Below are 15,040 nucleotides of genomic sequence, written 5' to 3' on the forward strand. Positions count from 1 at the left end.
CTTCATGATTCCTTCCTTGACAAGATTCCCAGTTCCAGACACACTGAAGCAGCCCCGCAGCATGATGTTTGACTGCAGGGATGGTGTCCCTTGGGGTGTGTGGTCTTTGTGACCAGAGCGCTCCAATTTCATCTAATCTGGTCAAAGAGCATATTTGCAGCATGCACCATTTTTCTCAGGGTTCTCCTTCGATTACTTCAGTCTGGCTTTTTCTTGGTCTGCAGTCCTTTACTGATTCCAAGCTTGGCTAAGTCTAGAGTCTTGGCAGTTGTTCCGCGGTCTTGAGAACATCTTTTACTAGTTTCCTTTCCAGAGTCTTTGAAATGGTTCACCTCCTCGTCTACCGTGTTTTATTTGTGCGCTGTGTGGTTCTCCTTGAGTTTCTCGATCATACTTCTTATGCCAGTTTTGAAACCCAGTGATAACTTTGTATAGCCATCTCCTGCTTTGTGAGCATCAACCATTCTTCTCCTCAAGTCTTTCTTTTCATTTTGGTGTGATGTTTGACGACTTGAGCCCTCGCTAAAGTCTGTGTATAAGTCAGAAGATGACTCTCAGTTTTATAAGAAGTTAAAGCACATCTTTGCAGAGCGGGGCTTTGTGCAGGGGCCCAATAAAGTCAGTTTGTCAGGGGGATAACTACATTGAACTTTGATTCTGCTTTTATGTGCAAATAGAAGTAATATGTGCTTTCTAAAGAATTTAAAAATGCTATTTTGAAAATCCAATGCTCTGTCAAAAAAGACAAACTGAAAATATTTTTGTCCTCATCTGTGTGTCTCTATAAAATGACATTCTTTATGTAAATGTGTTGCCAACAACAGTCACAGACAGATATCTGAACAGTTAAAGCTGCACTCCACACCTCTGCAGAGTGAACATTAAGGCTAACAAGCCAGATGTTGAGTATTGAAAGGAAGGGTGTCAATGCAGAACATCCCATCCTGTGTTTAATATATTTCTAAAAGTAGATTCAATTCAGTTCAGTTTTATTTATATGGCTCCAAATCACAACAACAGTTGCCTCAAGGTGCTTTAAAGTTTAAGTCGTCAAGTTTGCTTGCTACCATTTTGCTAACATCCTGTATGATAGAGGCATGCAGTTTCCCTTCTGCCACAAACACACCAGATGAGCCACTGTTTCTACAGCTAGTTTAACTTGATCGAACCCAGAGGATGAAAGTAACAGCCTGAGAGTTAGATACTTGATTATTTATTATTTTGGATGTATGGCTTTAATGCGTTCATTAGAAAAACATCTATAAAATCAAGTGTTTCATGTTTCTGTCGTTGACAGAAGAATGAGCTGCTACATGTGAACATGTCTGTCATTCCTAAACACGATGCGATACTTTGGTTAAGACCTTTGAATTATAGCTGAAAATCTATAACTTGACTGTTTGATTAAAATCCACTTGATTCACTGAAGTAAACAGAGGCAGCATTACAAAAACTCTTGTCTAATTCTGGGCCTACCTCTATGCAGAAATAGGATTATTAATAATATATAATAAACTGTGAAGCTTTCAGAATCTTAAGAAAAACTCAGCACAAATTTGGTCTTGCTGGCTTGCACTACTTGAGCCCAGAGGATGTAAACATGTTCCAGTAATACCGGCATCATTAACAGACTGGTTCTTATATAGTGCTTTTCCACTCGACTGGAGCACAACATGCCTCATTCACACCAGCTCTAAAATTCAGTTCAATCATTTATTGGAGAACAAATTGGTTTTCAGTGTCATGTCTAAGCATACAGACTGAGATGGCCCGGGAACAAACCACCAACCTTCCAGTTGGTGCATGACCTGACCTGAGATACAGAGTCACACTTACACATGGGGGATCTATTTTACTGGGTTAAATCACTAGCATCTTAGTGCAAACTGATTAAGACCAGGTTATGTTCAGAGTTAGGGTTTAAAATCAGGAAAAGCATGCAGTTATTTTTAAATTTTGATTTAAGTGCTGTATAGATCGACTGCTGTAAGAATATATTTATATATGCAAACTGATAATCAGTACTCTCCTAATCCCGACTGAATGAATCCCAGATTTCCTGGCTTTACCCAAAATGAAAATGCAACCCATGAAATGAGGCGACACGTCCTGAAATAAAAGCTGAAACATGGTTTCTGCAACTGCTCAGTTATGTGGCCACTCACACATCAAATCAACAAATGCATACGCATGCTGGGGGCCGGTAGCATCAGTTATAGTTCTTTGTGAGCATGTGTAGTGTGAGTACAGATCCTGTCCTGGTTTGATTCATTGTCTTGCCTCTGACGTTACCTCACAGAGACTAGATATACCCTTCATACCAGGTGGAAGCAGCAGTTTCCATCTAATTATTCTCTCTGAGACCAAATAGTCGTAGTATTTTCTCCTCGTCTTCGTTTGACTGCAAGTGTTTCACTTTCCTCCCACTGACATTACCTTGAAGATGTGGGATTGATGATCAGACTGAAGCACTGGTTTGAGGCTTTTCTTTGTTTGTTTTTCTTTCTTGTTTTGGTTTGTTTGTTTTTTACTGTTGTTGGAGAAAAATACTTCCTCAGCCAATAGTGAGTATTTGCTACTGAAGATGCACAACCTGTACATGTGAAAGAATAGGCAGAAGGCAGAGTCTATTTTTGCTTAAACGGCTCCTTATTTTCATACAGAAATGCAAAGGACGATTGTTTCACACGTGCATATGTGAAATCTGAGACATCTGCTGAATCCAAACTCCAGATATTTGTATCGAGCACTATATTTTGTAATCAGATGTATTTTGGTGACAGTGTACAGATATGTGCATGTATTTTATGCTCACTGTGTCCCACTTGTTTTACAGTTAGAGGCTACAGAACCATGTTTTAGTACAACAGTCTTTTACAGGAATTTTGCATTTACTGCAAAATATAAATTTGTAAATAAAGAATGTCGTTTTATAAAACTGCCAGCGTCTGTGCTTTTGTCTCTTAAACATTGACTGTTAAGTAATCTTGTCCTTTGTCTTTTTTTAAAGCAAGACAGTCCCTTTGATCCAACGACAAAGTACTGTATCCTACACAGCGGTCCCTCGTTTATCGCGGGAGTTTCGTTCTAAAAATAACATCCGATGGGTGAAATCCACGAAGTAGCCAACTTAATTCTTTACAACTATTATAGATGTTTTAAGGCTGTAAAACTTCTCACACTTTATAGACTTTTCTCATACAGGCACGAACATTTTCACACTTTTCTCTCTTGTTTAAACACTCAAAGTTCAAACCTTCGTAGAAACATAAGTCCAGTATTATAGAATGAAACCAAAGATCAAACCCTGTTTTCAGGTCCACAAAATGGGAATAGAGAACTCAACATTAATGAATCAATGGTACGGAAGTAGAGGAAGTAAGAAGAATGAGTTTTGTTTCATTTAATGCGCCTTATAATCTGGAAAATACGGTAATTCTACCTTCCTTTAGCATGTCTAGAAATCCAACGACCTGCTCTACCTCCTGAGCTACTATAGCCACCCCGTCAAGGCAAAATCCGTTTCCTTGACGGGATATATTGAGATGTAGTGACAGCAGCAGCTGCTTCTATCCATGGTTTCATTTTTCCTGGTAGTACCCAAAGCTCATGATGAAGCTCAGGTAAGAAAATGGGTGCACAGTTGTGTCAGTGTCCAAATATATATGGACCTGACTTTTGTTTTTTTACTTGTTTACTGAGTCACATTCCAAGTAGAGTTATTTAATGGACATGGACATAATGTGTCGAGCACAGATGCTTTAATTTGAGGGTATCCACATTCAAAGTGGATGAAGAGTTTAGGAGTTTCATCAATCTGTAGAACAGAATCAGTCTGGTCCTTTGAATATGTGTATTTAATTTCTTTACACTCCAATCTGTGAAATGAATCGTGTTATTGTTCTGTAGTATGTCAGGTTGTTCTGCACAGTGTACGTTTGCATGGGATTAATGAAGACTGTCATTTTTAGAAACTTCCACCAGAAAATTAAAAATGTTATTGTTTGGCTTTTTCAGTGTTTTATTTGATCCTGAGGAAATCGGTTTGGCTGAGATTAAAGTTATAGTTTTCACACAGCTGAATAAACGTCACTCAGAAAACGGATTAAACAGAAGTGTGAGACGGTCGAGAGTTTACTCCAGTGTCCTGTTATATTTTAGATAGCAAGGAGCAGACGGCCGAGTTTATTAAACTCCACCGAGACAGCGGTGACGCAAATCAGAAGGTTAGACCGTCCCATTTCACAGCCTCGCGGCCTTATCGGTCTTTGAAGGACCCGGCCCACGAAGGCTGGGTCCTCTGAAGGATTGGGCCTAGGAATTGGGACACAGCACTAGTCCTCCTTTATCCTTGGTTCTTTACTGGTTCTTTGTTTACTGCGCTTCACACAGCCTGATGAGGAGAAGTGGTACAGAGTGAAAATGATGAACTAACGGTGTAAGTTTTATTTCGGAGCTCCGCGTTTTCTGTGATTGAGAGTTAATTGAAGGAGGAACAAAAGGTGCTGATAGGCATCTGATAGTGTGGCGCTGCATATTCTTCCCTTAATGTCGCTGTTTTCAATCTGTTAATTAAAGTCCTTAAACATGAAGTAGACTGCATCTACAACAAGTCAATACAGCTGTAAATGTGGCAAATTATCCATCTATTACCAATCAATAACATGATATGAAATGATAGCTTTTATTTTATGCATGCTTTAGTCAACCACTTACCCAGAGCACCTTCAATCCCAGAAAATTCCTTCTCCTCATTTAAAAAAGTCTGTCATCCTTCCATGCCCTGGTAACTGGGCCATCCAGAGCTGTGTCATTTTGATCATATTTGGACCGGTCCTCTGCTCGCCTCGCCTCACGATCTCGCCACAGGCCAAATCGGCCTTCCTCAGCACAGCAAAGATCCGAGTCACGCAGCACCAAAGTTCTGTCCCACTCTGGGCACTATGGTCAGTCTTTCCTCGAGTTTTCAACTGCAAACAAATTGTCAGACAGAGCGGGCTCATCAGGAGCTGGAGGCTGCTCTCCATTGTGCTGCATCCACCAACTCAGACCATCTGGAGTGAGCAGCTCCGCTGGATAGAGTGTACCCGCAACAGCCTCACCTCTTCAGCAACAGATCACCTCCCTTCGAGGCCTCCCTTAGTTTCCAGCCACTTCTGTTCCCTGCCAAAGAAGGTGAGCACATTGTACCATCTGTCCAGCACCATCTTTGCATGGTGCTGGACAGATGGTGATGCTGTTTCCCAGGGACAGCTCAGGGAGACCACAGCTTATCATTGAACAGAATCGATGGTGGTACCCTCTTCAAACCCAGCTTACAGGATCTGGTGTCTGCAGCTGATATAAAACCCGTAACTAGCCAGTTGCAGTCTTACACGACTCTCTGCTGCTTCTCTCCTGCTGTTATCCCCGAAGATCCCATCCCCTTTGCAGACTGTCTGCCCCTAAACAAGCAAAAACCAAACTAATGAGTTAAACATAAAATATCACAAAGAAAGAACAATCCAGTATCCACATCTGCGCCAAAGAGTCCTCTCAGGATGAGGTCCAAAGTCCTGATTGTTAGTCAGGACAAAATGTCCTGAAGCTGGCCCAGGCCCTGGTGGAAGTCAGGAGGCTTCAGGGGTTTGCTGATAAGAGGGTAAACAGACTCTTCACTCTCTGGCAACGCCGGCCAGAGAAAGACAAGCTGTGAGTGGTCTACCCTCCCAAACACTGGGAGAGGCAGGGTGGTTCATGCAGCGAAGGGAAAAAATGCCCTTTCTTTTTTGAGTAGGTATCAGCTGAGTATTACAAACCATCTTCTGTCTTCCAGCTTGGACTGAGGCGAGCTGAACCAGAGGACTTTGTTCAGTGGTCAGACCTGACGTGAACCTATTTTACTGGATTGAAATCTGTGTTGTTGTTTATATTTGGATGCAGCAGTCTAAAACCAGACTTGGTTTGGGTTTCAGGTTCTGTTGACAGCAGAAAACCTGGAAGGGGGCTGGGGGCGGGACCTGGAATTGTAGCCCTTCCAGCTAATGCTGGACAGCCTCTCCAAGCAGCAAAAGGGCTGTCCTACCAGCAGGAGGGAAAGGACCGTTTTCTGTTGTGTTTCTTAAATTAAAGAACTGTGTGGCATCACGGACACAGTTATTTCCATAGCAACAACATCACATGGCAACGTGTTAAACAAACAGTACAAATGCACTTTAATTATAATTACAGCTGATTTCACAATAAAGCTCATTTTTGAAGCTTGTTTCAGCTCCTAAACAGTTATTTACAGATTTCATTTAAAAATAGGATCAGTTAGGGAACTCTTTACATTGCACCACACCTTTCAATTCTTTAGTCACATAACTCCAACTGACAAGTCAACCCTGAAAATCTTGTGTTGAAGCAGGAAGGAAAGATCCTGCAGAGTGAAGAAGCACCATTAGAGAAAGTTTCCTAGTGTGTGTAGACTAAAGTGCACAGCTACAAACAGTCCTGTTAGTCCACATCTCTGTTGTCTTACTTGAACACATTTTGATACACTGAGAGCACTGGGCTCTAAGAATGCAGTGGTCCCTCGCTATAACACGGTTCACCTTTTACAGTTTTGCTGTTTCGCGAATGTTTTTGTGTAATTTGTGTAACAGCACATTGTGTTCTGCGTCCAGACCGCTGTCAATCAATCTTGTGCCGTGTCTCCTGTACAGTACAGACATTTACATAAATCTTCTATCCTAGCAGTGTGACTCTGAAGTGCTGTACTGTATGTTTGTAAGTTTTCTCCCCAACTAACACAACGAAATGTTTTGCACCACAAAGGCACCTGCGGTAGCATCCAGGAGGCAGAGGAAGATGCTAACCATCGCACAAAAAGTTGGACTTCTGGACATGCTAAAGGAAGGTAGATTTACCATATTTTCCGGATTATAAGGCGCATTAAGTGAAACAAAGCAATCGGATAAGTCAAACTTATGGCAGTCTTCATGTAGGTAACTAGTTAATGCAGCAGGATGAAGCAAGCTCTGATGCAGGATACAGGTCAACCAGCTTGTTCTGTCGACAGTTCCTTCGTCTTTGCAGACTACTCTTTATGTTTTGGTTTTATTTATTTATTTTTATTATATTTTTTTCCATTCTTGTCCCGCAGTAGCACTGGAGTATTTATGCCAAATATCTTTAGATGAGATACTCAAGCTGATAGCTAAAAGATGTATTCTTTACTTGTAATTTACCCAAAATATATGTATATACCTTCTAATGGTAATACATAGTGATTTTTAATTATGGTCAATTGTTGATTAGTGGTTTTGGAGCTTGACTCACACAGTGGAGAAAAAGTTGTCTGTGTCTTGAGCACTAGGTCTCTGAATTTTGGATAATAAAACAGAACATAGATAGAAAACGTAACTTAGATCACATCACATCTGTTTACATTAAGTAAGCAGTTTCCAATATCCAAATGTATTATCTCCTTATTTGCTCTTTTGTGTAGTACAGAAAAAAAAGGTGCATTAATATTCCCTCCTCACATCTCTGTCTTTAGAAGTGCATCCAACACATTATAGACTCTGAAGCAGGCAACTTGATTTATGTCAGACTCTCAGGGCTCCAGTAGTGAACCCCCAGCCATTCTCTACTTCCTAACCCTCTCTCCCAGACACACACAACCAGAGCCTTCTCCATCTAAAAGGTCCTATTTAAAGCACTAGTCTCCATTTTACTGCCCTGGCATTATTAGCATGGAGGAGAGCGCTGTTGTTTTCATGTAGGTAAAGACAATTCGTGCTGACTAAGTATCCTCTTTGTGTCCAAGGGTTGTGTGATGCATTGACAGACCTCTCTGCATTGAATCATATCTGTTATTAACCTCTGTCTCTCTTTCACAGCATGTCTTTATCCTGTCCTCCTTCTCTCACCCCAACCAATCACAGCAGATGGCCCCGCCCCTCCCTGAGCCTGGTTCTGTCGGAGGTTTCTTCCTGTTAAAAGGGAGTTTTTCCTTCCCACTGTCGCCAAAGTGCTTGCTCATAGGGGGTCATGTGATTGTTGGGTTTTTCTCTCTATGTATTATTGTAGGATCTACCTTACAGTATAAAGCACCTTGAGGTGAATGTTGTTGTGTAAGTAAAACAGAATTGAGCTGCATGATGTCAGCATTGCCACATTATAATTAAGAATAAATAACTGAGAATTATTTAATTATCAACAAACTCACATGCACATTAAAATACATGAATAAACGCATGGGACTCTATGGAATCAAATTTGATTTCACAGGTTGGATTCACTCAGAGCCAGTTCACACAACAGGCATCTCAGCACATTTACATTGTAAAGTCAGGACCTCACAGCTCCATAGAATGAAAACGATTAACTTCTTATGAGCAAGCCCTCAGTAAAAGTAGGTAAAACGCTCTCTTTGCACAGAAGGAAAGTTTCAGAAGAACTGAAAAGGAAAGATAAGACAATCATAACCACTAAACATGTTGAAAGGCAAGAGACATAATGGAAGCCATGAGTGGCATACATGTTAATGTGTTATCATAATCATACTGAAAGGTTTCAGAAGGTGGAATATATAGAAGAGAAGACAGAATATGTTTGATGTTTTTCTAGAAAGAATATTTATTCAAACTATCATTTAATCTTCATTTGAGATAAATGTCACGATTTTATCTCTGTATATGAACGAGTTTGGATGCATCAGCACATGCATATCTGTCTGCTTGTCCAAATGGCAGAGTACCAACTATGTCCACAGATGGAACTTATGAAAACCATATGACATACTCTGAAAAAGAAATCAGTTTGCTATTCCTCCCCCAACTCTGACATACACATTCACAGGGTTCCCTCTCACCCCTCCCCTTTCAATAACATATTAATCTCCCTTTAACTCCCTCCCTCTTTGCCCTTCTCCTCGTCCTGCTTGTTGCTATAACTCCCTCCTTCTTACTCCTATTTCCTCTTCTCTCCTCCCTCTCTGCTTCCTGAAGTCTTGAGCCTGCAAACACTCCAGTGCTGATCTGTTTCAGCAGTATAGAGTGAAGACCACAGAGGAAAAGAAGTTAAAATTCAGGGAGGACATTTCAGACCAAGACTAAAACATCACATTAAGAAAAATCTTTTAAAGGCAGATGATAAAAGTGTAAAGAAAATCAGGGTGAGAGGCAAGCAGAGAGAGGATCTATAAAGCCGGTTTAAAATAAAGAATGGGCTCCCTGGTGAGCAGTGCTTTCCTCTTAACCTCCCTGCTGGCTTTGCTTTTTGGATGTTCTTCAGTCTTGGCCCAGAACCTGAGACAAAGAGATGCACTCTGTAACACAGATGGCTGCTTTGTTGTCTATTTTCAACGCAAAACCTTTTTGGAGTCATGGAGGGCCTGCAAAGAAAAAGGTGGCAACCTGGCCACCATCAAGCGGAAGGTGGACGCAACCGCTATTGCCACTCTCTTTTCCACTGTGGATCTGCGCCACTCACGCACTACTGTCCAAGTATGGATTGGCCTTCAGCGCCAGCCTCGCCAGTGCACTACCACGCGCCCACTGCGAGGTTTCTCTTGGACTACCGGTGACCAGGACACAGAGTATACCGACTGGCAGAACCCGGACTCCCCTGACTCGTGTTCAGTGCCTCGCTGTGTGTTTATGGGCTACAGCACTGAAGACCAGGATCATAATTTTAAATGGATAGACAGTGCTTGTGCAGTCTCTGCAGATGGGTATCTGTGCCATTATGCCTACGCAGGCATGTGCCCTCCCCTGTGGAGTGAGGGAGAAGGCAATGTTACCTACACCACACCGTTTAACCTTCTAAGCGCACTGCTGACTCATGTACCCGTTGGATCTGTTGCTACCGTACGCTGTCCTTCAGGCGCCAAAGAAGAAAAGACGGCTTCATGTATGACGAGGGAAGATGGCTCAGTGGGATGGACCAAAGAAACTCCTCTTTGTTCTCATTCCTCTATATCACACGACCTATGTGACCAGGATAATGGTGGATGTGGGCATTTCTGCATGGCAGCTGGTGGTCATGTCTACTGTGAATGTGCTGATGGATACACGCTTGCACCAGATGAACGCACTTGCCTCGATGTAGACGAGTGCCTCGGAGGTCCTTGCGAGCAGATCTGTGTGAACACCGTGGGGACATTTGAATGTCAGTGTCACGAGGGCTATGATATAAACGATGGGGGTGAGTGTGAGGATACTGACGAGTGTATAAATGACCCATGTGAACATGCTTGTGAGAACACCCCAGGCTCTCATATCTGCCACTGCCATCTGGGCTATTCCTTAGTGCCTGAGCATCCCAGGCAATGCCAGGATATCAATGAGTGCGAGATTCCTGGAACATGCGAGCAGATGTGTGTGAATTATGAAGGTGGTTTTGAGTGCTATTGCAGTGAAGGCTTTGAACTCATGTCTGATAACTATTCATGTGAGAAGAGAGAGGAAGCAGACGACCAATATGCTGTCACTCCTCCTTCTCTTTGGGTCACAGGCCAGGCTGGACCTCTGTGGGACTATGGCTGGAACCCAGAGCAGCGCCACACTGACTGGCCTACACAGGAGGAGGAGTCTCTGGACTGGCTGACAGAGTCCACCAGAGTTTTGAATTCTGATGTAATTTGGGCCACCAGTCCCCCACTGGTGCTGGACCCCCTGACACAGGGAACTGATAAAGATGAAGAAGAAGCTGTAGACAGAGCTGACTGGTCAAACGGTGATCAGAGATTTCAGACTGAGCTGAAGGTTTTGTCAGCAACTGCCTCCAATACTCCTCATGTCCTTAGCTCCAGCGCTACCCCAGACCCGTACAAGGAAGATGAGGGTGAAGCTACTACAGCTCTTCGCTTATACCCCACCTCAACAGTAGAAGGAGCTTGGAACTGGGGGGCGGATCTCGTTACTTCAAGCAAGATTCCACAGGGTTCTGTCACAGACATGCCTGAAGAGTCCAGTTACCACAAAGAGCCAGAAGGAGAAACACAGACGAATCTCCTCAGGGAAAACTTTCAGTTCACAGAGGCGGAGTTAAGCAAAGAGGAAATGACCTTTGTGGAATCTACCCCCAGTCAAAACCTGGCCTTTCCCACCAGGCTGGCTTCTTCCCAGCCGCCCCTAACAGAGGACGAGGAAGGTGACGACAGCTCGGATTCTGTCCAGACAAAGGGGAGCACTTGGCTCATGGTGGGACTCTTCATACCCATCTGCATCTTCATTGTCGTAATGGTGGCACTCGGTTTTGTCTACTGCAACCGCTATAGAGTTACGGCACACGATAAGAATGCCGCTGACTGCTACCACTGGATCTCGGGGTCTCATGAGAAACAGGGAGCTCCTGACCCCTCAGCAGGGGCGCAGAGCTGTGTTTAAAACTGTGAAGACGTTTACATAAACAAACCCTGTGTCAGAGGGAAAGAATGGTGACGAATGCATCTGGTCCCTCTGACTCTGGACTACGGGACAGTCAAATAACTCTTGAATCTAAACTCATAGTGACAGGAGGGAAAGTACAGAGAAAGTCTTTTTGTGAATATGTTTTCTATGTGGTAAAGAATACACACACACACACACACACACGCACGCACGCACGCACACACACACACACACACATGCACACACACACACGCACACACACACACACACACACACGCACGCACGCACGCACACACACACACACACACATGCACACACACACACACACACACACACACACACACACACACACACACACACACACCGTCCTGATTATTGACATGTTTATTCGTTTCAGCATGTCCCAGATGAAGTAATTCCTGCTTATAAAGGTAACAGAGGTCTTTGTTTTGTAATGGAATTTGACTCAGTTTCACATCTCTGCTCATAACTGTTACCTGTGTTTTATAAGTGTGGTTGCCTCAGTCAGCAATGAATGAAGGGAAACTACATAAATGTCCAGAAGGAGACACAATTTGCCCTCACAGAAAAATGCTGAACACAAGTTCGCTGTGTTGGAGCAGAATTGTGGAGCTGCGATTGAACAAAACCCTCTTTCATGTTTGTTTCTTGTTGCCATTTTAAAGGTATAATGCTTGTAATAGTTCATTGAAATAATGTCACACTCCATAAACCCTGTGACTGTTACACAGAGAGTGGCTGTAGCAGCTGTTTTGTGACACTGGCCTTGTTTGTGAAATGGCCATCAGTCACCCTTTGTACTGCTAATTCCTGAATGCACTAAAGAAATCATTTCTGGCCACCTTGGATGAAATCCAGCTGTGTACAGACTGCTTTCAGTGCAGCTGCCGATGGAGCTTCGATTTTTAAATTCCCAAATGACAATGAGATTTCAAGGGATTTGTATCCTGCGTTCAAAACTGACTACTAACACGGGAGGAAAGAAGATTGTATAGAGTACTAAAAATACTAATAAAGATAATAATAGTAATCGACTCAAACTAATGAAATGTGGTATGATTTTTATAGCTAAATCTGTTCATTCATTCGTTTTTATTTATAAACAGTGCTAAATCACAACAACAGTCACCTCGACATTATCTGATGTTCACTTGTCAGACTCAGAGAAAGTACGTGTACACATACAAGGAATTGGGCTCTTACCTACTATATACAGAAGGATTAACTATGAATGCATATACATGAGAGAAAGATGTACAACAGAATAAAAATAATATGTACAGTATGCTGTGATACAGCAGCAGGTGTGGTGTGTTTAAATACAGTGTTCATCAGCGTGACAGCCTGTGGAGAGAAACTGTAGATGGCTGCTTATGTTGGTGTACAGTGCTCTGTACCAGAAGGGAGGAGAACAGGTTGTGTTAAGAATTTGTAAGTTAAAGTGTTGAGTTTGAAAGTTTATTGGAAATAACAGTTCAGTTAGAGGAGAGCTTTCTTTGAGCAGTGGCAATCACGTCACCTGAGACAGGAAGTGGCATCTGTTAAATGCATTTGAACACTCAAAGCTGCTGAGCAGATTAAATATGCAGCAAGGGTTTCCATTTATTTCAGTCATTGCTGTGATATTCTTGTCATTTACTACTGTATTCAAAATCCTAGAAGTATTTGCTGTCATTAGCTCAGAAAAGGGGAAAAAGGATGCTGTGATTGGAAAAATAACTATTATCAGCAGAGTCCTTCCTTGGAATGTGTTTTTACAGAAAATACAGCAGGATGATTCAGGACCTCACATTGTGCCTGTACTGACTAATAGAGTCTACAGATTAGAACCAGCTGATGTATTTGCTTGGCTCTCAGAGGGGGTCTCTTCTCTCACTGTCTGTCCAATTATCAAAATCACCGACTTTTCTGCAGGTCTCAGTATACAGACACAATCTACTCACTTCTTACAACTCTGATGTATATGATAAATAAAAGCAGTCATAGTTTGTCCATTATTTAGCATAAATATAACACGGTGTACACATTTGCTGCAAGGATCTGGGAACATGTTGCTGTCTCTACAAAGAAGCAGAGAGACAATCAGAGAGCTATGCAACCCTCAGGTTAGCTCCTTCCCTTCTGTAAACACAAAGCTGAGGGTTCCAGCTGTTATTCACATTGTAGTACTGGGAGGCCAAATGCTCTGCAGCTTAAGAAAACACCAGCAAATAGACAAATGCTGTACAAGCACACAAAACGCACAGAAAACAAATGCTCACCCTTAATAATCAGCTGTGTGGATAAGCCATGTATATGTAACACATAGGGACACTAAAGCAGTCGTGCCAGAATGTCCTGCTAAAGATTCTTTAAAATACAAGGGGAGCAAGCGAGTCAGACACCCAGGGCACAGAGAGGAAGCAGGTCTGATCAGAAACAGTTTATTACGGCCTTGGAGCACAAATATAAAAACAAAAACCTCTTAAAATGTACGTAATAAAATGTTGTCAATCTACTAAAACTAAATAAAACAATTCTAAAACCCGTAAAACCACCATTTTCTGCATTCACTAAAAACCCCTGCTATAATTATGCCACATGTTCATTATGGGTCCATCAGCAGGCCAGGAATTCCAGCTTTAGAGCAGAGTCCACGCCAGCCTCGTCTTCGGCAGACAAGGAAGCGCCTCCCATCTTCTTGTCCTTCCACGGGCCCATCATATCCCAGCCCAGCTTGCGCTCTGCACCTGAATCCATCATGCGACCACCGCCACAGCTCCCCTTGCGTCGGTGTCCTGTAAAATAACAAATAGGGGCCAGAACAATGTTCCCAGAAACGGCCCTGGGTCATGGCCATGGCGACCCTCTCCCAATCCAGCTGCACCCAGGAAACAACAGTAGAGACCCTAAACCTCTGCCCTGCTGCCAATCACACGCGCTGTCTCCTACTGTTGCTGTTCCATGAGGTCAGGACTGGGTCGCTGTGTCACGCCGGCCATCTCGCATTCACCTTCCAGTCTGGGGCCTTTTTGTTTTCTTCAGTGCTCAGCTAGCCTGCTTTTAAAAGGTCTTTACACAGCTGATAGGCCACCTCTGGACACACCCCTGCCTCAGCAGGTGGTCCCTATCAGCTAATTTGTCCCATGTGCAGCCAGTCCACAGTGGATTAAAAACCATGCAATAGAAACAGAATAAAACCATGCAAATAAAACGACACTCATAAATAAACACTAAAAATCAGAATAAAAACAATATACAAGATAAATACAAATTTCCACTGTGTGACATATATACAAGCATTGGCATATTTTGAGAGGCCTGATTTGATTTTCATGATGATAATGAAATATTAGTATTTATTGATTTAATGCAGTAACATCCCTGTTTTACAGGCAGGGGATTCAAAGATCCCATGGGAATGCCGATTGATTCGGGTTTCTCCTTGATGACGCAGAGCCACCGGATCACCTCCTGACACAAAGGAGCAGCTCTGAGTTTCACTGTGGTGTACACCATCCACTGCTTCTTTCATTGCAGCCGAGTACACTTGTGTGGAGGCATGTGACCCAACACCTGGACAATTGCTTAGAATTCAGGAGCACTTTGGAGCTGAACCTGACTGGATACTAACTTATGTGACCAAAGCGAGCTAACGGGCTACAAAACAGTGGATGAAG

General features: G+C 42.7%; 2 protein-coding genes across 2 annotated transcripts in view; one reads left to right on the top strand and one right to left on the bottom strand.

The window, feature by feature from the left end:
- Positions 1–5,897, bottom strand: part of peli3 (pellino E3 ubiquitin protein ligase family member 3) — a 62,413-nt gene extending 56,516 nt beyond the window's left edge. The window contains exon 1 of the mRNA XM_085443461.1: positions 4,717–5,897. The gene's annotated coding sequence lies outside the window, so the exon portion shown is untranslated. The remainder of the gene's footprint in view (positions 1–4,716) is intronic.
- Positions 5,898–8,977: 3,080 nt separating this feature from the next.
- On the top strand, positions 8,978–11,576 carry cd248a (CD248 molecule, endosialin a). Its single transcript, XM_085443563.1, has one exon. The coding sequence runs from the start codon at positions 9,192–9,194 to the stop codon at positions 11,355–11,357; it is 2,166 nt and encodes a 721-aa protein (XP_085299689.1). The 5' UTR covers positions 8,978–9,191; the 3' UTR covers positions 11,358–11,576.
- The last annotated feature ends 3,464 nt before the right edge of the window (positions 11,577–15,040 follow it).

This window comes from Copadichromis virginalis, linkage group LG3, assembly GCF_057382275.1.
Source record: "Copadichromis virginalis isolate Kocher_CV1m ecotype Utaka linkage group LG3, C_Virginalis_male_GT1.1, whole genome shotgun sequence".
NCBI lineage: Eukaryota > Metazoa > Chordata > Actinopteri > Cichliformes > Cichlidae > Copadichromis > Copadichromis virginalis.

Coding starts and splice junctions, on each gene's coding strand:
- cd248a (XM_085443563.1), top strand. CDS start 9,192: ATGGGCTCCCTGGTGAGCAGTGCTTTCCTCTTAACCTCCCTGCTGGCT.